The sequence below is a fragment of the Lathyrus oleraceus genome, chromosome 2, assembly GCF_024323335.1.
Source record: "Lathyrus oleraceus cultivar Zhongwan6 chromosome 2, CAAS_Psat_ZW6_1.0, whole genome shotgun sequence".
Taxonomy (NCBI): Eukaryota; Viridiplantae; Streptophyta; class Magnoliopsida; order Fabales; family Fabaceae; genus Lathyrus; species Lathyrus oleraceus.
The window spans coordinates 52,436,518-52,460,793 of record NC_066580.1 but is presented as its reverse complement, the minus strand read 5'-3'; the positions used below and the strand labels follow the sequence as shown (position 1 = coordinate 52,460,793).

Below are 24,276 nucleotides of genomic sequence, written 5' to 3'. Positions count from 1 at the left end.
CATGTAATGCTAAGTAAATAACACATCAATTCACCCTAATCAGGCTACGCACTCAGCAACGGCAATAACCGTTCAAACATCATATTCAACAGTAACATATAGCACATGTATAATCTCAACCATACTCAACATCAACAACACAACACATAACACACATATAATACTGGAATACATCCATTCATATTATATGCCATACATTCATTATGCAATGAGACTCCACACATGCGGTACCGACTATTCTTGAACATACAGTTCAAGCTCACCGATCAATCCAGATGCGGCTACTAAGCTCACTAGTCCCACTCATTTGAGATCTAATGACTCACTCACTAATTCCTCACCGTGGGAATTAGCTACAGCCCCAAAGGCTAGACTATGCACACTAATCATCTAGTATGCAAACATCAGCAACAATTCCATAACAATTCACTCACTAATTCCTCACCGTGGGAATTAGCTACAGCCCCACAGGCTATGCCATGCATGCTAATCATCTAGCAAATGCAGCATCAACAACATGCATATCATCATACATTATCAATATTTTATCACATAAGCATATCAGATCATGCCAAACAACAACCACAGTATTAGTACACTCTACTAATACCTATACTACTCCAAGCCACGGGAAATGATCCCTAATATGTCATACATCAGCTGAATTACAACACTCAGCCTAAACAACTAGAAACTGCACAACAACAGCACAGAAAATTCACAATTCTGCCCATACGCGTATTGCCTATGCCCATACGCGTATTGCCCACGCCTGACCAAATCCATACGCGTATTGGCCATTCCCATACGCGTATGCTACGCGTATCACTTCCCCATACGCGTACCACCAGAGACCCAAAACACGTTCAAAAGTTCATCTTTCTCATCCATACGCGTATTGCCTAGTGCTATACGCGTACCAGCCATCTCATACGTGTATTGCCTAGTGCCATACGCGTATGACCAGAAACCAGAACTCTCAGATCTGCAATGGCTTTCTCTGCTACGAGATCTACTCAAACCAACCTTCCACAGTCCAATTTCTACACAGAAATCATTCATATTTTCAACACAATTCGTATCTTATTCGATCACACAAAATTTGACACTTTTACATCTAATTTCTACGAATTCTTCCTCAATTATACCCCAATTTCGTTCATCCAAAGAGTTCACAATTCATCATGCATCAATCTAATCAGAGGTAAAACAATAGTTTCTTACTACCCAGTACATATCATCCCATAATACCCGTTAATTGATGATAAACCCCCCTTACCTGAGTTAATCCGGCACTTCCGTTAGCTTCAAGCTTTTCCTCTTCTCTTGCTCTGCCTCTTTGCCTTTTTCCACTTTCAACCGCTTCTCTGTATTTTCCTTTTCACGTGAAAACCCTTTTTACCAAAAATGGGACTTTTTATTATTCCAACTTATTTTATTCCAATAAATAATTATCCCAATAATTATTATTCCAAAATAATAATAATAATAATTCAATTATCTAATTAAATTAATAAACATATTATTAACTTAATTTAAATAATTATTATATTATTATCGGGGTGTTACAACTCTCCCCCACTAAAAGAGTTTTCGTCCTCGAAAACATACCTCAAGCGAACAACTCCGGATAAGACTCCTTCATCTTACTCTCCAGTTCCCAAGTCACATTGCCACCTGCTGGTCCTCCCCAAGCTACCTTTACCAAAGCAATCTCTTTACCCCGCAACTGCTTCAACTCTCGATCCTCAATCCTCATAGGTGATGTTTCAACGGTCAGGTTATCTCTCACCTGGACATCATCTACTTGGACCACATGCGACGGATGATGAATGTACCTCCTCAACTGAGACACATGAAAAACTTCATGTAAATTCGCAAGCGACGGCGGTAAAGCGATACGATAGGCTACCTCTCCTATCCTCTCCAAAATCTGATAAGGACCAATAAAACGAGGTGTCAACTTCTTCGACTTCAAAGCTCGACCAACACCAGTTATCGGAGTAATACGAAGAAACACATGATCTCCCTCTTGGAACTCAAGTGACTTCCTCCTCTTATCATGATAACTCTTCTGACGACTCTGAGCAATTCTCATCTTCTCCTGAATCATCTTAATCCTTTCCGTAGTTTGTTGAATAATCTCCGGTCCAACCACAGCACTCTCACCGGACTCATACCAACACAAAGGTGTCCGACATCTCCTACCATACAAGGCTTCAAACGGTGCCATACCAATGCTCGAATGAAAACTATTGTTGTAGGTAAACTCAATCAAAGGCAAATAACAATCCCAAGCACCTCCCTTTTCCAAAACACAAGCTCTCAAAAGATCCTCTAATGACTGAATCGTCCTCTCAGTCTGACCATCAGTCTGTGGATGATATGCAGAACTCAATCTCAGCTTAGTTCCCAAAGCCTTCTGCAAACCTTCCCAAAACATCGATGTAAATCTAGGATCTCTGTCCGAAACAATACTAGACGGAATACCATGCAAACTTACAATCTTCTCAATATACAACTCGGCTAATCTTTCTAACGGATAATCCATTCTGATCGGAATGAAATGAGCCGACTTCGTCAATCTATCAACAATTACCCATATAGCCTCAAAATTCTTACTTGTCCTCGGCAAACCCGAAACAAAATCCATACTGATACTATCCCACTTCCACTCTGGAATAGCCAACGGTTGCATTAGCCCAGACGGCTTCTGATGCTCAATCTTTGACTTCTGACAAGTCAAACAGGAATAAACAAAACTCGCAATTTCTTTCTTCATTCCCGGCCACCAAAATAACTTTTTCAAATCATGATACATCTTCGTAGCTCCAGGATGAATACTCAAACCACTACGATGTCCTTCTTCAAGAATGCTCTTCTTAAGCTCAGTAACATCCGGAATACACACCCGATTACCAAATCTCAAAACACCATTCTCATCAACTCTGAATTCACCACCTTGACCTTGATTCACTAAAGTCAACTTATCAACCAAAAGCATATCGGATTTCTGACCCTCTCTGATCTCATCCAAAATATTACTCGTCAACTTCAACATTCCCAATTTAACACTATTGTGAGTACTCTCACACACCAAACTCAAGTCTCTAAACTGCTCAATCAAATCCAATTCCTTAACCATTAACATAGACATATGCAATGATTTCCGACTCAATGCATCAGCTACTACGTTTGCTTTACCCGGACGGTAATTCAAACCAAAATCATAATCCTTCAAGAATTCTAACCATCTCCTCTGTCTCATATTCAGCTCTTTCTGATCAAACAAATACTTTAAACTCTTATGGTCACTGAAAACCTCAAATCTTGATCCATACAAATAATGCCTCCACAACTTCAGAACAAATACCACAGCTGCCAACTCTAAATCGTGCGTCGGATAGTTCCCCTCATGAACTCTCAGTTGTCTCGAAGCATAAGCTATAACCTGCTTATTCTGCATCAACACACCACCCAAACCCAACAATGAAGCATCACAGTAAACTTCAAATGATTCCGACGGACTCGGTAATATCAGAATAGGAGCAGTAGTCAACCTTCTCTTTAACTCTTGGAAACCTTCTTCACATTTTGAATCCCAAACAAACGCTTGCCCCTTCCTAGTCAACATTGTCAACGGTAATGCCAACTTGGAAAATCCCTCAATGAATTTTCTATAATAACCAGCCAAACCAAGAAAACTTCGAATCTCAGCAACAGACTTCGGAGCTTCCCACTTAGATACCGCTTCTATCTTAGAAGGATCAACAGCAACACCACCTCTTGAAATCACATGACCAAGAAAACTAACCTCTTCTAACCAAAATTCACACTTAGACAGTTTAGCAAATAACTTCTTTTCTCGTAGAACTCCCAAAACCACTCTCAAATGCTCAGCATGCTCTTCTTCAGATTTCGAATACACCAAAATGTCATCAATAAACACTACTACAAACTTGTCCAGGTACGGATGGAAAATCCTATTCATATACTCCATAAATACTCCAGGCGCATTAGTCACACCAAAAGGCATCACAGAATACTCATAATGTCCATACCTTGTTCTGAAAGCAGTCTTCTGAATATCTTCAGTTTTCACACGTATCTGATGATACCCAGATCTCAAATCTATTTTGCTGAACACACTCGCACCAACCAATTGATCCATCAAATCATCGATCCTCGGCAAAGGATACCGATTCTTAATCGTCACTTTATTCAGTTGCCTGTAGTCCACACACAACCTCATAGTACCTTCTTTCTTCTTAACCAATAACACTGGTGCACCCCACGGTGACACACTCGGACGAATAAATTTCTTATCCAACAGATCTTCCAGCTGACTCTTCAATTCAGTTAACTCAACAGCAGACATACGGTACGGAGCCATCGATATCGGCCTAGTACCAGGTACCAAATCAATCGAGAACTCAACTTCACGTTCTGGCGGCAATTCATTCACCTCTTCCGGAAACACATCCGGAAAATCACACACCACAGCTAGATCACCAATCACCAGTTTATCTTTAGCTTCCATAGTCGCTAACAGCATAAACAACTCTGCCCCATCTACTACTGCCTCATTCACCTGTCTTGCAGATAGGAACCAATTCTTTCCTTCCTCAATCTCAGGAAAAATCACAGTCTTATCAAAACAGTTGATATAGACTCGGTTAAACACTAACCAGTTCATACCCAGGATAACATCAACCTGTACTAGTGGAAGACACACAAGGTCTATCCCAAAGTCTCTACCAAAAATACTCAAGGGACAACTTAGACAAACCGAAGTAGTAGTTACTGAACCCTTCGCAGGAGTATCAATCACCATACTACCACGCATCTCAGATATCTCTAACTTAAGTTTCACAGCACAATCCAAAGATATAAAAGAATGAGTAGCACCTGTGTCAATAATAGCTACAAAAGGAAAGCCATTAATATAACACGTACCTCGGATCAAACGATCATCTGCAGAAGTCTCAGAACCCGATAAAGCAAAGACCTTGCCTCCTGACTGATTCTCTTTCTTCGGCTTAGGACACTGTGGACTGATATGACCCAACTCTCCACAGTTGAAACAAGTTACAGTCTTCAACCGGCACTCTGCAGCCAAATGACCACCTTTACCACACTTGAAACACTTCATCTCAGCACTGGTACACTCATGAACACGATGTCCAGCCCGACCACATCTATAACACTTAACAGGAGCACTAGAGTCTCCCCCACTAGGCCTCTTCATCCCACTCTGCCTTTGAAAACCTTTGCCAGCTGCATACGGTTTTCCACGGTCATTCTGATTCTTACCTTTCCTATCAACCCTTTGCTGATAGCTCTCTGCTCTAGCCTTGGAATCCTGTTCGAAAATCCTGCAACAGTCAACCAAATCAGAAAACACCCTGATCCGCTGATATCCAATAGCCTGTTTGATCTCGGGACGCAGCCCGTTCTCAAACTTCACACACTTAGAAAATTCTCCAGCAGCCTCACTATAGGGAGTATAATACTTTGACAGCTCTGTGAACTTAGCTGCATACTCTGTAACAGACTTGTTACCCTGCTTCAATTCCAAGAATTCTATCTCTTTCTTCCCTCTAACATCCTCTGGAAAATACTTCCTCAGGAATCTCTCTCTGAACACAGCCCAAGAGATCTCAGCATTACCAGCAGTTTCCAACTCAGTGCGGGTAGCGACCCACCAATCATCAGCTTCCTCTGACAGCATATGCGTACCGAACCTGACCTTCTGGTTTTCGGCACACTCAGTCACTCGGAAGATCCTCTCAATCTCCTTCAACCACTTCTGAGCACCATCTGGATCGTATGCTCCCTTGAACATTGGAGGATTGTTCTTCTGGAACTCACTCAGTTGACGAGCAGCTCCCATTCCCATAACATTCTGATTTCCTCCAAGTACTCCAGCTAGCATACCCAGAGCCTCAGCAATCGCAGCATCATCTCTACCTCTTCCAGCCATCTCTATTCTGAAAACCCAACAAACTGAAACAATGAGTACTGATAGGTTACATAACACCTATACCGTACAGGGGAAACAGAATAATTACGACTCGACTCGACCGACTATGCTCTGATACCACTAATGTAACACCCTTCTAAATACCCCAAAATATTTAATTAAAATATATAACATATCAAATCAGAGTAATTATGCCCCGAAGGGTGTCACACAATCATTTCACAACAATCATCAAATTATCCTGTCATGCTCATTTATTTAATCAAAATAAGACTCTTTTGCATAATTCGCAGCGGTTATAAAACATCGACATTCAAATCATGTACTACATTACATGTAAAGTTGAATCGACAACTAAATTAAAACATAGTCAAACATTCCCTCCCGATGTTACATCTACCAGAGCATGACCCACTAAGGACGACACTAGACTCCATAGCACTAGCTTCTACTCAACTCACTGCTCGTTACCTGAAAAATAGATGTAAGGGTGAGTTCCTCAATCAATATAATAAGCATTATAGAACAACATGTAATGCTAAGTAAATAACACATCAATTCACCCTAATCAGGCTACGCACTCAGCAACGGCAATAACCGTTCAAACATCATATTCAACAGTAACATATAGCACATGTATAATCTCAACCATACTCAACATCAACAACACAACACATAACACACATATAATACTGGAATACATCCATTCATATTATATGCCATACATTCATTATGCAATGAGACTCCACACATGCGGTACCGACTATTCTTGAACATACAGTTCAAGCTCACCGATCAATCCAGATGCGGCTACTAAGCTCACTAGTCCCACTCATTTGAGATCTAATGACTCACTCACTAATTCCTCACCGTGGGAATTAGCTACAGCCCCAAAGGCTAGACTATGCACACTAATCATCTAGTATGCAAACATCAGCAACAATTCCATAACAATTCACTCACTAATTCCTCACCGTGGGAATTAGCTACAGCCCCACAGGCTATGCCATGCATGCTAATCATCTAGCAAATGCAGCATCAACAACATGCATATCATCATACATTATCAATATTTTATCACATAAGCATATCAGATCATGCCAAACAACAACCACAGTATTAGTACACTCTACTAATACCTATACTACTCCAAGCCACGGGAAATGATCCCTAATATGTCATACATCAGCTGAATTACAACACTCAGCCTAAACAACTAGAAACTGCACAACAACAGCACAGAAAATTCACAATTCTGCCCATACGCGTATTGCCTATGCCCATACGCGTATTGCCCACGCCTGACCAAATCCATACGCGTATTGGCCATTCCCATACGCGTATGCTACGCGTATCACTTCCCCATACGCGTACCACCAGAGACCCAAAACACGTTCAAAAGTTCATCTTTCTCATCCATACGCGTATTGCCTAGTGCTATACGCGTACCAGCCATCTCATACGCGTATTGCCTAGTGCCATACGCGTATGACCAGAAACCAGAACTCTCAGATCTGCAATGGCTTTCTCTGCTACGAGATCTACTCAAACCAACCTTCCACAGTCCAATTTCTACACAGAAATCATTCATATTTTCAACACAATTCGTATCTTATTCGATCACACAAAATTTGACACTTTTACATCTAATTTCTACGAATTCTTCCTCAATTATACCCCAATTTCGTTCATCCAAAGAGTTCACAATTCATCATGCATCAATCTAATCAGAGGTAAAACAATAGTTTCTTACTACCCAGTACATATCATCCCATAATACCCGTTAATTGATGATAAACCCCCCTTACCTGAGTTAATCTGGCACTTCCGTTAGCTTCAAGCTTTTCCTCTTCTCTTGCTCTGCCTCTTTGCCTTTTTCCACTTTCAACCGCTTCTCTGTATTTTCCTTTTCACGTGAAAACCCTTTTTACCAAAAATGGGACTTTTTATTATTCCAACTTATTTTATTCCAATAAATAATTATCCCAATAATTATTATTCCAAAATAATAATAATAATAATTCAATTATCTAATTAAATTAATAAACATATTATTAACTTAATTTAAATAATTATTATATTATTATCGGGGTGTTACACCTTACACTCGGGTATTTTTCGAGATGCGACACATGTATATAGATAAAGTTAATACTATAATCCATGAACAAACAATGCCTCCGGAGACAATATTTAACATATGCATGTCTCATAACATAATATCCTCAAGAAAAGTTTTCGGGTTGTTTTCCCGACAACAAATAATTTTATATAGTTACTAATTAATAAACATAAATCACTAGTAATACATTAACAAAAATTAAAGAATGTAAAAAAGCACAAGTAATACCTACTTTTGGGGAAAGTAACATTAGCTTTTTACCTTGTATATTATGTTTCACAAAATTGTATTCATCCATAGCTCTACATATCTGTGAAAATTAAGCATGAATAAAAACTATTCAAAATTAAACGTAAAATTTGAGTATTACAAATAATACCACTTACCCGCTCAAAATGTCATGCATATTTTTATAAAGTTTATAGTATAACGAGCATAACATAACTACAATATTTTACTTCAGACATATAATGATTAGTTGTCAATGCAAGTTACATAAACATTCAGAATAATAAATAATGTGTATAAAATGGATTTAGAAAAAAAACAAAAATTAATATATACTTACGCATGGTAAAAAGGTCCTATGTAATCTTCTTTAGGGTAATGCTAACTTGTGCCCTAAGGGCACAAGATAAGACACCCACTTGTAGAAAGTTTGTATTGAAAAAATCAATTATGAAATTAATTTTATACCTTTATTAAAATCAATGCATAATTTCCAACACAAAATTACTTTCTTTAGTTCTTATCTTGTGCCCCTAGGGCACAACTTAGCATTACCCTATTCTTTATTCTCATTGACCAACTTATTTTCTATGTACATGTTGATAATATTTGTTGTCATATCTTGAAATTGAATGTTTAATGGATCTAAGAAACAATACTTTCTTAATTTATGTTCAACACACAACTCATGCATGGAGCTTATTAAAAATTAATTCAAAATTCAAATCTTTATGTTAAAGTATGAGAATTGTGAAAATAAATTGAAATCACTATAAAAAGTATACTTACTAGCATCACAATTGTAGTATGGTTACGTCCATCATATCATCTTGCTTCAAAAATTCTATAACACAACTCTTAGGAAGTATATAAGCTTATTCTGGTTCATATTTTAATGTAATAAACTCGCAGATGTCTAAAATCTCCACTATCATCCTTGATAGTCTTTGTGTGTGATCTAGTTGAGGTGGTGTGGTCTCAATATTATGTTGTGGAGAAGAACAACTTTCTTTCTTTCTTGAACCACTCATAACTACTTTCTCAACTACTTTCACAAGTGACTCCAACTGATTTGAAATTGGGTGGTTGAGTATAAGCATTGATTTCAATCACTGCATCATAAAAACAAACGAAATACAATACAAAAATTAAAATACATAAAAAATAACAATAACATACAACACTAATTTTTTAACTTATACATATTCCTAATCACATCACAGGTATACTTCTCCCGCACTTCGTCGAACAACCTCTCTCACTCCTCCTTAGCCAACATCTCTCACTCCTTCTGGACCCACTTCCGAACCTCCCGCAACATATCATTTGTCATATGATGATTAAGAAATCAAGAGTATTTCTTAATTCATTTTCATTCATTTTTTAAGGAGTCAAGAGTACTTCTTAACCTGCATAGCATTTGAGAAATCAGGAGCATTTCTCATATCATTTATCATCCGATGATTAAGAGATCAAGAGTATTTCTCAATTCATCTGCATTTTCATTCAACCATATAATGATTAAGAGATCAGGATTATTTCTTAATTCATTCATCTCTAAGGAGTCAAGAGTACTTCTTAGCATCCATATCATTTGTCATTCATACAGTTGAGAAATCGAGAGTATTTCTCAATTCATTCGCATTCATTTTTAAGGAGTCAAGAGTACTTCTTAACCTTCATTTACATGCATATCGCCCGGCAATTAGGAAATCAAGAGTATTTCTTAAATCTTGTTGCATTCATTTGCATTATTGTCTGTTGATTAAGAAATCAAGGTTATTTCTTAAATCCAAGTGCATTCGGTCATAATCATAAGGATATCATTCTTCTACCCTAAATTTTACCCTGAGTTTTCACTTGTATCCTTATAGTAAAATTGATCCATTTTGTCGTGCATTTCATAAGTTAAAAGCATTTATCAGAGTTTAGATGAAAAGTCATGAATTCTGGCATTTTATCTGGTCTTGATGACACTCATTCAGTCATCTGTTGATTAAGAAATAAAAAAACTTGATTTCTCAAATCTCCATGCATCATTCATTATGTTGCATCTTGTTTCAGAGGTTCAGAAGATGATAATCAACAGTGTTTTCATCGTGTGAATCTTTATAGGTTTTGTTTGTGTTTGAGAATCAGCAGCAAATGGTCCAAGAGCGATTCATTTACATCAGATTGTCTGTTTACATTTATTCAGTCAACATTTCGGTGCATTTACAATATGTTTGCATTTATATACTCGTCACAACATGAATTTTTATTTTGCATAACACTTAAAATGTCGCTCGGGATAATTTTTCGGATCTACAAATAGACCGGTGGAATCGATTCTCAATTGTATGTCGAATTAGCGGACGAAAAATCTAAATATTGGGCTTTCAGACGTCAGTTTTATTGATCTACAGTTCACATAGTTTAACCTGACGTGCTCATTTTATTTTTCGACTACTTTTTTTACCGCGTTCTGATCAGTTTGAGTGTTTTGACCGGTCAATTTTTATTTCAAAATTTGACCAAAACCTGTATGTTTCCGAGAAGTTTATTTCACACTAATAATTTTGATACAGTCAATTTAATTTTCAAATATTTTTTGCGGTTGAGTTTTATTTAATTTTCTCCCATTTTTTTACTCAATTTAATTATTGAGATTAATTCTGATTGTAATTGTAGTTATTTTTTTACTAATATTTATTTTAATTTTAAATTTTGATTTAATTTTGTCAAGTTTTTTTTAAGAGAAATTAAAATCATCAAAATATCTCTTTTCTTCCACTATAACGAAGCCACATTGCGCTTGAGAGAGACCACACGAATTGCACCACATGGCATGATTTGGCTGGATTAGATTTTAAAAGAAAAAAGTTTAGAGAAGGATAAAAGTGGCTTCACAATTTCCGAGGGTAGAGAACTCGATTTCACCATTTCTTACCTCACTAAAAACTCAACTTTTAAAACCAACAAAAAAACCATTATTTCTTTATCATCACCATCTTCTCAAACTCGACAACTCCATGTGGATCTACAACTGTTATCCTCTCAAACCACTGCGAAACCAACGCAATTTACGGATTGGACCAAATCCCTCAACGAGAAGATGTGACCACCATCGCAAAGATCTCCTCCATGTGAAGCTGACGGACATCACCGTGAGGTCACGCTTCAAGTTCATCGGAAAAGGTAATAACTTTAGAATTCAACTATTCTTCGATCTCGTTTGGTATCGTTGTTTTCTTCTTTCTGGCACTTAATCAATTGATGTGTTTTCTTTAAAATTGATTTTGAGATGTTATTTTCCGTTGAGATTTGTTTGTTTGTCTTTGCTTCGTTCGACTGGCTATGACAAAAGGCTTTGTGTTCATGTTATGAATTTGATTGAGTGTGAGTAGTTTAGTTGGAATGACATACATTATTGAGAGAAAAGAAAGAGGTTTGTGTTTTTAAAAATGAAAATGCGAGACGACACATTGAATACGTGAGTTTTATTTTTTTTAGTGTTCTGACATTAAATTGATGAAGAAAGTTTTAATGAAGAAAATGTGGGGTTGCATTTACAGGAAGAGTTTGTTCACGTTTTGGTTTTTCTAAAAATAGTTATTATGGCTTTCCAATGTATCTTCGGAAATATAAAGCCAACAAAAGTCGCTTACTCTTTTTAATAAATATTTTTGTATTTTTGTTGCTTAAATAAGATTTTCATTAAAGAAAATGTGAGGTTGCATCTACGGGACCCCACAATTCTCTTTATTATTATTATTATTATTATTATTATTATTATTATTATTATTATTATTATTATTATTATTATTATTATTTATTTTATTCATTTTTATTTATTATTATTATTATTTTTATTATTTATTTATTTATTATAATTAATTGTTATTATTATTTATATTATTATTATTGTTGATTATTATTACTATTTATTTATTTATTTTATTTTAGATTTGTTTGATTATTACTATTATTATTATTAATATTGTTATATTTGTTTATTCATTAATTAATTATTTGATTTTAATTATTAAATAGAAAAAAAATTGATTTCTTTGTCCGATTGTTTTTTCACATATGCGTAGCAATTTTGAAGTTAAAAACTCAATTTAAACTTCAAAAATTGCTTACACGCATAAAGTCTTGTTGACCGGTCTCAGATATAGTGATTCATACATGAATCGCTTTATAATTGCTTAACATAACACTAAATTATGTTATTCAATTTATTGATTCTTACTTCTAGTCCATTGACTTTCTCTTGGGCTTTTTTATAACGAGATTCTTTATTTTACAATTGTCTTTTGAACTTGTATTGTTTAAATTATTGTGTTGTATCCCCATTCGATGAACTGTGCTTCATTCCCGTGAATATGTAATAAATTTACCGCTTTCATTACTGTATCAGTTAATTGTTAATTCCAAGATTAAAGTCAACCATTTTTAGAAAAGAACACAAAAACAAATACTCGATCCAACATCGAGTAATTTTTACAAAAGTTAGAACTATTTCCATATCCACTTCTCCATCATTTTCAAAACCTTCAAATTATTCCATTCAATTTTTAGTTCAAACGCAAAGGAATAAAAATATCGATCCAACATCGAATGCCTTTTCCCTAATCAAATCCAAAATACCTAATTAAACTTAAACACTGTTTCAAAAAAAGGGTGAAAAGGGAGATGGTCTCGAGCCTTCGATTCCTCTCCTCAATTACTTGGATACGAGTAACCTTACTCGGTCATTCGAGCGATTGTCATCTATTAAAAACTTCTGCTCCCGCCACATCCAAACTCTTTTCATAATTAAAACGTTAAGTCAAAACTCATTTTCGTTACAAACTTGGACGAAAAAGGAGGTGGTATGGAGCCTTCCATTCCCTTCCCTGAGTACTTGGATACGAGTAGCCTTACTCGGTCATTCGAGTATTTATCGTCCGTCCAAAACACTTTAAGCTTATTTAAATCTTTTTGCAAATTAAGGATGAAAAGGGAGATGGTCTAGAGCCTTCTATTCCTCTTCTCGAGTACTTGATTAGGAGTAGCCTTACTCGGCCATTCGAGTAATCGTCATCCAACAAAACACTCAACCAATCAAACTTGTTTTCCGCCCTTGCACGACCCCGAAAACATTTTCAGAAAAGAGTATGCAACATCCATTTTGATGTGAAACAAACAAAGACTTCATCCTCCAAGAGCGAGCAACAAGTAAAGGTTTAATTGATCAAATGTGATCAAAGCATCACTCTCTTTAAAAGCAATCCACCCAGTAGTTCTCCTTGGGCAGAACTATGTATGCCTTGAGTTCTTCATAGCACCTGAAGATACGTAGGAGCAGGATTGCAAAAAATTGTCAAACACATTAATATTAAAAACCCTAAGTCTTTCCTTTCTTAATTTTTATTTCCTCACCCGATAAGTAGAAGATCACAAACGATATCACGCTAACACTCTAACACGAAACTAACTAAATGGGTCTCATCGAGTACGCTGGATGTGAGGGGTGCTAATACCTTCCTCTTGCATAACCGACTCCCGAACCTGATTTGGTTGCGATGACCATTTCTTTTTTATTTTCGTGGGTTTTATCGATATTTCCCCTTTCCCTCTTTGGGAATAAATAAAGTTCGGTGGCGACTCTGTTTTGTTTATATTTCAAGCATTCCTTACACTCGGGTATTTTTCGAGATGCGACACATGTATATAGATAAAGTTAATACTGTAATCCATGAACAAACAATGCCTCCGGAGACAATATTTAACATATGCATGTCTCATAACATAGTATCCTTAAGAAAAGTTGCCGGGTTGTTTTCCCGACAACAAATAATTTTATATAGTTACTAATTAATAAACATAAATCACTAGTAATACATTAACAAAAATTAAAGAATGTAAAAAAGCACAAGTAATACCTACTTTTGGGGAAAGTAACATTAGCTTTTTACCTTGTATATTACGTTTCACAAAATTGTATTCATCCATAGCTCTACATATCTGTGAAAATTAAGCATGAATAAAAACTATTCAAAATTAAACGTAAAATTTGAGTATTACAAATAATACCACTTACCCGCTCAAAATGTCATGCATATTTTTATAAAGTTTATAGTATAACGAGCATAACATAACTACAATATTTTACTTCAGACATATAATAATTAGTTGTCAATGCAAGTTACATAAACATTCAGAATAATAAATAATGTGTATAAAATGGATTTAGAAAAAAAAACAAAAATTAATATATACTTACGCATGGTAAAAAGGTCCTATGTAATCTTCTTTAGGATAATGCTAACTTGTGCCCTAAGGGCACAAGATAAGACACCCACTTGTAGAAAGTTTGTATTGAAAAAATCAATTATGAAATTAATTTTATACCTTTATTAAAATCAATGCACAATTTCCAACACAAAATTACTTTCTTTAGTTCTTATCTTGTGCCCCTAGGGCACAACTTAGCATTACCCTATTCTTTATTCTCATTGACCAACTTATTTTCTATGTACATCTTGATAATATTTGTTGTCATATCTTGAAATTGAATGTTTAATGGATCTAAGAAACAAGACTTTCTTAATTTATGTTCAACACACATCTCATGCATGGAGCTTATTAAAAGTTAATTCAAAATTCAAATCTTTATGTTAAAGTATGAGAATTGTGAATATAAATTGAAATCACTATAAAAAGTATACTTACTAGCATCACAATTGTATTATGGTTACGTCCAGCGTATCATCTTGCTTCAAAAATTCTATAACACAACTCTTAGGAAGTATATAAGCTTATTCTGGTTCATATTTTAATGTAATAAACTCGCAGATGTCTGAAATCTCCACTATCATCCTTGATAGTCTTTGTGTGTGATCTAGTTGAGGTGGTGTGGTCTCAATATTATGTTGTGGAGAAGAACAACTTTGTTTCTTTCTTGAACCACTCATAACTACTTTCTCAACTACTTTCACAGGTGACTCCAACTGATATGAAATTGGGTGGTTGAGTATAACCATTGATTTCAATCACTGCATCATAAAAACAAACGAAATACAATACAAAAATTAAAATACATAAACAATAACAATAACATACAACACTACTTTTTTAACTTATACATATTCGTAATCACATCACAGGTATACTTCTCCCGCACTTCGTCGAACAACCTCTCTCACTCCTCCTAAGCCAACATCTCTCACTCCTTCTGGACCCACTTCCGAACCTCCCGCAACATCCTCTTTCACTCCTCCTACAACATCCTCTCTTGCTCCTCCAGGTTCACCCTTTCACGTTCCTCCTCAGTCTATTTCTCCATCGCCTTCTGAGTCCACTTCTCCTGCTTTTGCCCCTAACTTTTCAGCATCTATATGTTCAATTTATCTCTTACGGTTTACTTCGTTAATCTCTCTCTCTCTCTCTCTCTCTCTCTCTCTCTCTCTCTCTCTCTCTCTCTCTCTCTCTCTCTCTCTCTCTCTTATTTCATACTTGTTTCTTTTTCATTTGTTTTTGGTATTCAAGCATAATTAATTTCTCCCTTAGTATCATAAGTAGGACTTAATTCGAAATTATGCATAATTTGTGGTAGATCATTACCCTTAGTGATAGTTTGAGTCTTATAAGGGATGAAATACAAAATTTTATTTCTTTTCCTTTCTTGCGTGATTTCACTCATGTTTATTAAATTACTCTAGAACTTGTCTTGACTATTATTGAAACTCTTTGTTGACATGTGCACACTGATATGATAAATGTATTTTCTTTTTATTTTATTTTTAGTCACTTAGTCATATAAGCCAACCTTGAAATTATCATCTTTTGTATGAAGCCACTTTGAGCCTATTTATCCTTTGTTTTTTGTATAACACATTATAAGTCTAAAGTGAAAAATAATATTATGGCCTTATTTAAGGGGATGAAAAATTCTTGTTTGGACTTTGTGTGGGGTTGAATACGTATATTTGTGATATTTCAAAACTTGGCAGAAAAGAAAAAAAAGAGAAAAAGAAAGAATAAAAGGAAAGGAAGAAAAGTCATATTGCTTACGTATTTCTTCTAAAACATAAAGAGAGAAAAAATGGTTGTAAAGAAGTTGTTGGAAAGTGAAAAAAGTGTAGATTAGTTCAACTCCAACAATTCCTTTCAATTCTCTTTTATTCTTTTAAAATTTTGCCTAGTGTCGCGGCACGGAAAATACCACGAGCGCTCGCACACTCGAAATAGTAATAGAGTCTCCACCAACCTTTATTTATTCCAAAAGGAAAGGGAAATACCGATAAAACCCTTAAAATAAAAGGAAAATGGTCTTCGCAACCAAATATGGGTTCACAAGTCGATAATGCGAGGGGAAGGTATTAGCATCCGTCACATCCTTTGTAGTCAATGAGAATCATTTAGTTAGATTTGCAAATAGAATGTCGACTTACGTTATCTATTTTCTACTAGTTAATAAAAGGAAAAAATAATAGGACTGAAAATATGTTTTTTATTAAGGTCCCTGACAAGATGTTGAATTTCACTCCTATGTATCCTCATATACGTTACGGAACTCAAGGCTACGTAATTTTGGATAAGACAAAGATATTTTAAGGTTTTTATTATAGTGGATGACGAGATCACTACGCCAAATAAGGGAAAAGAGGGCGCTTATTTTGGCCTATAACAGCGCTTTTAAGCACCCTCTAAAGTGGCGCTGGCATAGGTAAAGACAACGCTTTGTTTTCCTGGAGAAAGCGCTCTCTAAAGTGGCCCTTTAAGGGCCACATTATAGTGCGCTTTCAGAAAAAAGCGCCCTCTGGAGTGGTCCATAAAGGGCCACCTTAGAGGGCGCTTTCTGGACAAAGCTCCCTCTAAAGTTGTCAATGTAAAGTGTTTAGAGGGCGCTTCCTACAGAAAGCGCCCTCTAAAGTGTTAGTTATTTTTAAAAAATTTGTTTGAAAAACAGTGGGTATTTAATTGGGAACCTGTTCGCATGCTGCAAAAGTGTAAAATTCATATTGATTTCATCCTTTAATCCAATGTTATACACCATTAATCCATTGATATATACAACATGAATCCATTTATATACAACATTAATCCTCCATATATACAACATTAATATATTGATATTCATGCATGTACAACAACATTCCATACATATATGTACAACAACTACAACCTATATGATTCTATGATCAATAATGAATTGACACAATTCATCCTTCATTTCATCCAAATGAGCTCTTGAGTAAGATTTGTATTCGTCAAAGTACTACAATTAAGAGAATAAAACATATTCATGATTTAATAACAAATTAGATGAAATATCCGATAATATTAAAATAAACCCTAAGTTATTATTCCATACCATTTTTGGGATGTCTATACGATTCAACGCAATGATATCTCTCATAAATCTCAATACAAAAAATCCGCAATCGATCGAATTGTTTTGCTGAGGACACTACACAGAAAAACAAACAAACAATATATATATATATATATATATATATATATATATAATATATTATATATATATATATATATATATATATATATATATATATATATATATATATAATATATTATATATATATATATATATATAATATATATATATATATATATTATATATATATATATATATATATATATATATATATATATATATATATATATATATATATATATAGTTAATTTCTTACAACACTATTATAAGCAAAAATAAAAACTTAATATATACCTGAACTCTGACCCAGGTAATGTCCTTCCTATTACGATAATTCTTTTTCGATCTAAATTTTAGTATTTCCCTAACAAAATAAAAACGTATATTGAGATCAATCTGACAGACATAATTAAATATACAAATACACACGAATATTTAGGGGAATTTCACTTACGCGTCAACCGTCTTCTTCATACTCGGATATTTACTCCAATTACCCGGTAACGAATCGAGATAATACACCATTAGTCTCGAAAGATCCATAGCAACCAACACCCAGTGACCACTGTAAAATAAAACAAAAATTTAGATGCATGAAAATTTTCTACGTAAAAGATATACATAGATTAGAATGAAATTATTAGAAAGAAAATCTAACCCGTTGCCAGAATTAAACGGTAAAAAATACAAACTGGGTGTAATATTATCGCCGGCCACCATGAATCTATCGACTAGTTCATTCATTACGGATGTTGGATTTTTCATTATAAACGTTGTGTTGATACGGGAAGCAGCAATAAAATTGAATCGGTTACACAATTCAGTTCCCCGCATCAATGTGTCATACATATACCTTAAATAGAAACATAATAAACATTAGACTACTCATTGAAATGTGTAAATAAATTGTTCAACTAAGTAAATAATAGATTGATCGGAGTACCATATGTAGGTATGAATGACAGCAATGCCCAATTCTTCGTGTTCCAAAAGTTGTTGCATGTCCTCCTTTGCAATTAATTCGGAATGAGCAATTCCGAAAACACCTTCATCCATATCTACACTACGGATGGCGCCGTGCATAATATCTGACTCTTCCACCATTTTCTCAAGACGCATCATAATTTGAGATTTTGTCCCGGACGTCGTTAGAATTTCCTTACTAGCTTTGTCCAACATTTGACCGGGAACCTAAAAATATAAATTAAATCATGACTTTTTGTGATGCAACAGAATCGTTGTGTATATAATTCAATGAGTATATATATTTGTACCTCTTTTTGAGATTTAGGATTTGTTTTTGTCCCGGACTTCGTTGGAATATCCTTACCAGCTTTTTTCAACATTCGACCGGGAACCTAAAAATTCATATAAATTAAATCATGACTTTTTGTGATGCAACAAAATCGTTGTGTATATAATTCAATGGGTATATATATTTGTACCTCTTTTTGAGATTTAGGATTTGTTTTTGTCCCGGACTTCGTTGGAATATCCTTACCAGCTTTTTTCAACATTCGACCGGGAACCTAAAAATTCATATAAATTAAATCATGACTTTTTGTGATGCAACAGAATCGTTGCGTATATAATTCAATGGGTATATATATTTGTACCTCTTTTTGAGATGCAACCGACTCGATGCGTCTTGAAATCCCTTTACCAGCTTTATGTGTGGGTCTTGTAGGAGTCTAACATTACCATGTAATAAGGATTGATTAAATATCATAATTGTAGCTGAATTGAAATGTGAATACTAAATATTCATAATAATTTAGAACATATATACCTCGGTATCTGGGAAAATTAGATCTGACGGCCATCCAACAAAGGATCCACTGCATCTCGCATCAACGTTGTCTCTGAAACAACGTCAGGTAATGGTAGAAGCGCGTCCGTATCTAATACAAGGTCAACCGAAACTTTCATATATCCCACCGGGAGGGGATTATGGTGAAGTAATTCACCCGAAGTGCTGTGCACTTTTCCCTTGCCAACTATGCGATAAGTTGGTGACGATAGATACAGCTGACAAGGTGTAATGCCCTAAACCAATAATAAATATGTTATTGTTAACGTGTATATGTGTCAAGTAAAAAAGTGCTATTTTAATTTCATAATAACATATATAATTACCTCGGGAAATTTCGGTTGACAATTGATACTAGCTCGGTCACTAGTATCTTTTGCCTCGGAACCGCGCCTTTCCTCTCTATACCTTGCATTCTCCTTTTGCAGTTCGAGTACTTGCGCCCTTAACTCCGCCAAGGTCTCCATCACCTCTTTGTTGGTAGGATTTTTTGTTTTTGGTTTTTTATAAAATGACGACGGAGTCACACCAAAACCCTTACCCCTCACACGACCGGAATACTCAGGAACATTTAGTACTCGACTAAGCAGGCTCCTGCAATCCTGGACCTCGGTTGAAGGTAAGGTTTGGGATAAAGTCTCCTGAAATATTATTAGAGGAGATTAAAAATGAATTATATTTCTAACAAAATTTTTGATATAATTAAAGAAATAATGTTATATATACTTACACATTCGTCATAAACATTTTGAACCGCTTCAACAACAGCCCCATCCTTCCCAACCCGAGCAGCCTTCCATAATATGTGCTCCGAAAGAGATGTTAAGTCACTTTTCTCCTCGACTAGCTACACATTGAATCAGATTATAAGATCATCAATTATAACATATTGTGACAATGTATAAGCTCATAGCATTTGAATATACTCACAATTCTTTGTTGTAACCGTGCATATCCCGTACGCCCTTTTTTGTACGGATACGCGGGTTTTGATGCCCTTTTCCGATTTTTGTCGCTTACTTCCTGGATAAAAAAGTTTAAGGCATATCAGAACCAAGTAACTTAACAATTGTATAATACCATAATTAATAGACATTACATGGAATTTTTCGTTTCTTCGTTTTGGCGACAAAGTTATCCCATTCTTCGGCTGAAATAATCTCCGCATACTTCATTGGCCGTTCTGCTTCAACAAATTTTCCTTCCTCATCCTTGAGAAATTTGTTGGACAAAAAGGATCGAAATCCTCGGAGTCTTTTTCCGGCCAATTGAATACAATATTTTTGCCGGCTTTCATCGATGTGAAAGGATCTCTAAAAAACATACACATGGAGTGTGTTATTATAAGTAATATTATAACAATATATGGTCAACAAATAGTCAACAAAAAAAACATATAACAATATATGGTAAGTACCTGTATCTCGGACCATATTTTTTCTTTGCCAACCTTCAATTCCGGACTTCTCCAATTATCACATGTAATCGGAATATGTTGTCGAACAAGGAAACCAATGTAACTTGCCAACATTCAACCGTTAGGCTCAATTAGTTGGTCTTCAGCACTCCAATGTACTTCGAATTTTTCACCCTTGTCTCTTGCACGAATGATTGACTTCATAACAGTCAATCCTCGTTTGATTTCATTTTCAACATTGTTACGTGATCCACTCGCGTCATGGGTATCGTCTTGGTTACTAGCAATTTTATCTGTAATATAGAAATGATTCAATAAGACCCAAGTAAGACAATAACCATATTCATGAAGCTACACAAAAAACACATTCATATACCTTCCATTTCTCTCATGTTACAACAATCTAAACTCTCTCTTTTTTTCATCATTATTGAATACAAACTCACACGCACCTACTGCATACAAAAGACCAATGCAAACTTATGGTGTTTGGAACATGAACAAACTTGCATCCATAATCATCAAACTTCCAAGCACAAGCTCAAACACACTCCAAATGACATCAGTTTTCAATCAGAAATAAAAAACCTTACATAACCATACAACATACAACATTCAGTGATCAAAACCATACACACAAAAATAACAAAAAATGATTTTCAACAAGGTGCTCATGAACACCATATAGTGCTCGTTTGCCCTAAACAACATTAATCAACATAATGCACAAAATGTAAAACTCAGTTTAGAAAATGCCCTAATCAAACACCTGAAAATACAAACTATTGAGAGAAATACCTTCAAGGTGACGGTAACGATGGAGAAGAAAGTGAACAGCGACGGTGGACGCAGATAACTCAGTGAACGTGAACGCAGCAGCAGAAAAAGGTGACGGCGACGACGACGGTGAGGGAGGGAGAACGAACGGAGGACGAGAGTAATCGCAGTAGAGAGTAATCGCAGTAGAGAGAAAACCCAGTTACGTAAACGAAATAGCATATAGCGAGGGAAAATAAAGAGACATGCAGTATATGTTATAATTTTAATGTTTACTAAAGGGGACCTTAGAGGGCGCTTGTGTAAAAAAAGAGCCCTCTAAAGGGGGCCTAAGAGGGCGCTTCTAAAAGCGCTCTCTAAGGCTTTCCAAAAGCGCCTTATAAACTGGAAATGTACATGGACTTAGAGAGCGCTTTTTTAAAAGCGCCCTCTAAGGGTACCCTTAGAGGGCGCTTTCATAAACGCGCCCTCTATTGGTGTCCCTCCATTTCCTCATTATTTTTTTGCTTCACTTTAGAGGGCGCTTTGTTACAAAAGCGCCCTCTAAAGTGCGCTGTCTATTCCAGTTGTTCGCTCCTTATTTTTTCTCTTCACTTTAGAGTGCGCTTTTGTAATAAAGCGCCCTCTAAGGTGCGCTGTCTATTCCAGTTTTTGGCGTAGTGGATGTTGAATCTCGCAGCTACATATCGCCAGGTGCAATGAGGGAACTCAATGCTACGTAGTTATGGGTAGCAAATATTTGTTGGTTGGTCGATTTAAGTGAAAAACATTTTTCGTACTACCCAAAACATGGAGAAGTGAACATTGGCATCATATCAGAATGGACACCATAACTTGGAATCTCATAGAGTTATGTTCTCATCATATTTGAGCGGAAAACGTTCTTACTTCTTGTACATGGTAGGAACGAAGCTTTGCTTGCATCGTCTCAGAATGGATGAATCATTTTTGTTTTATGGAAAGGTTTTTGAAATCACACTCAGGAGGAAAGAAAAAGGTTTGATGAGTCGAGAATGTTTTTGTGTTGAAGACGAGTATTCAGATGGTCAAACTATATAACAGATATCCAAATACTCGGGGAAAATAGGGCATACACTTAACTAGTCATTTTTCATTCAAATTATTTGTGAAAAGTATTTGATATGAATTTGAGTCCTTTAACAATGACAAGTTCTTGGGAGGCAAGTTATACAGCAGGCGCCCAAGTACTCGGAAAAAAGAGGGGAATACGCCAAACTAGTCCTTTTTCATCCATTTATTCCGAAAAGATTTTGACGCAAAACAGATTAGAATCTTTTAAAGATGACAAGTACTCAGAAGACAAGCTATGTAGTAGACATCCAAGTACTCAGGGAAAAGAGAAGCATACGCCAAACTATTTCTTTTTCATCCATTTTTAAAAATATTTAAAGTAATTAAGTCTAGATGGATTTGGTTTTTAATTGAAAAATAACTTGATATTGATCAAGTGTGTTTGACTCGCGTTTTTGAAAATGGTTTGTTTGGTTTGAAATTTATTCAGAAAGTGTTTATTGATGGTGAAGTCGTGAAAAATAATTGACAGACGTAAGTTGTAACGCAAGGTCGCAAACTGTAACGCGAGGACACAAATTCTAGCGCGAGGGTGAGAACTCTAACACGAGAGCATAACTTAACGCCGCATATCGTACGAAATATAAAGTCACACACAAGAATGCAAAAGAATGACGAGAGAATCGAAGAGAATATAACAATAATATCCATCACACATTCACCAAAATTGAATTGAAAAGTAAATAAACTTGTAACATGCATGTATTAAATTAATGCAATACGGAGATACGAATTGAGTTCACGTAACGCGAGGACCTGCAATGCAAAGCTACCGACGCGTAATTTAAATCTGATTTAAATACAACAGTTGAATGATGGTTGGTGGAATCACTTATAATTTTTTAATATAGGTTAATTTTAAATTTTGATTTTTTTCTAGTGTTTTATTTTTTTAATGTGGGTTTATTCTTTGTAGTTTTTGGGGGTTTTAGTTTTTCTAAGATTATTTACGTTTACATATTGTTTTTCTAGTTTATTAGTTTATAATATTGTTTGTTATTTATTATAAAGTTTCAATTTAGTTTCTTAATAAAATTGCTAATTCATTATATTGACTTTTGTCACGTTGTCTTGTCACATGTGCACAACTTAACGTTTTTTTTTATAAAATTTAGCGAAAATGATAAACTTGACTAATAAAATAACTTTTAAGGGACTACTATGTAACGGTTTTTAGATAAGGGACTAAAGTGAAATATTAAATTAAGGTAAGAAACTTTTCATAACTAATTATATCCTAATAATATCTTTAATTATAAAAAAAAATACAAGATATGTGCAGGTAAAATAAATATGAAAGAGTCTAAAATCTCAAAAGAAAATAAAATCTAACAAAACAATTTCATATTTAAGTCAAGATATTATTAAGATAATATATATTTTAGCAAAAGATCAACAAGAAGATTTGTCTGGTCACCAATAA

The 24,276-nt window shown here is 35.2% G+C and overlaps 1 protein-coding gene across 2 annotated transcripts; it reads right to left on the bottom strand.

Annotated features, from left to right (window-relative positions):
• Positions 1 to 17,413: 17,413 nt before the first annotated feature.
• On the bottom strand, positions 17,414 to 18,654 carry LOC127118059 (uncharacterized). Of its 2 annotated transcripts, XM_051048199.1 has the most exons (5): positions 18,416 to 18,654; positions 18,212 to 18,322; positions 18,052 to 18,121; positions 17,677 to 17,772; positions 17,414 to 17,580 (listed from the first exon to the last, which is right to left on the bottom strand). In XM_051048199.1, exons 1-5 carry the CDS (start codon positions 18,604 to 18,606, stop codon positions 17,488 to 17,490), a joined length of 561 nt encoding a protein of 186 aa, XP_050904156.1. In that variant the 5' UTR covers positions 18,607 to 18,654; the 3' UTR covers positions 17,414 to 17,487. The 2 variants fall into 2 exon arrangements, with proteins under 2 accessions (XP_050904156.1, XP_050904157.1); XM_051048200.1 differs by lacking the exon at positions 17,677 to 17,772.
• Between the last annotated feature and the right edge of the window lie 5,622 nt (positions 18,655 to 24,276).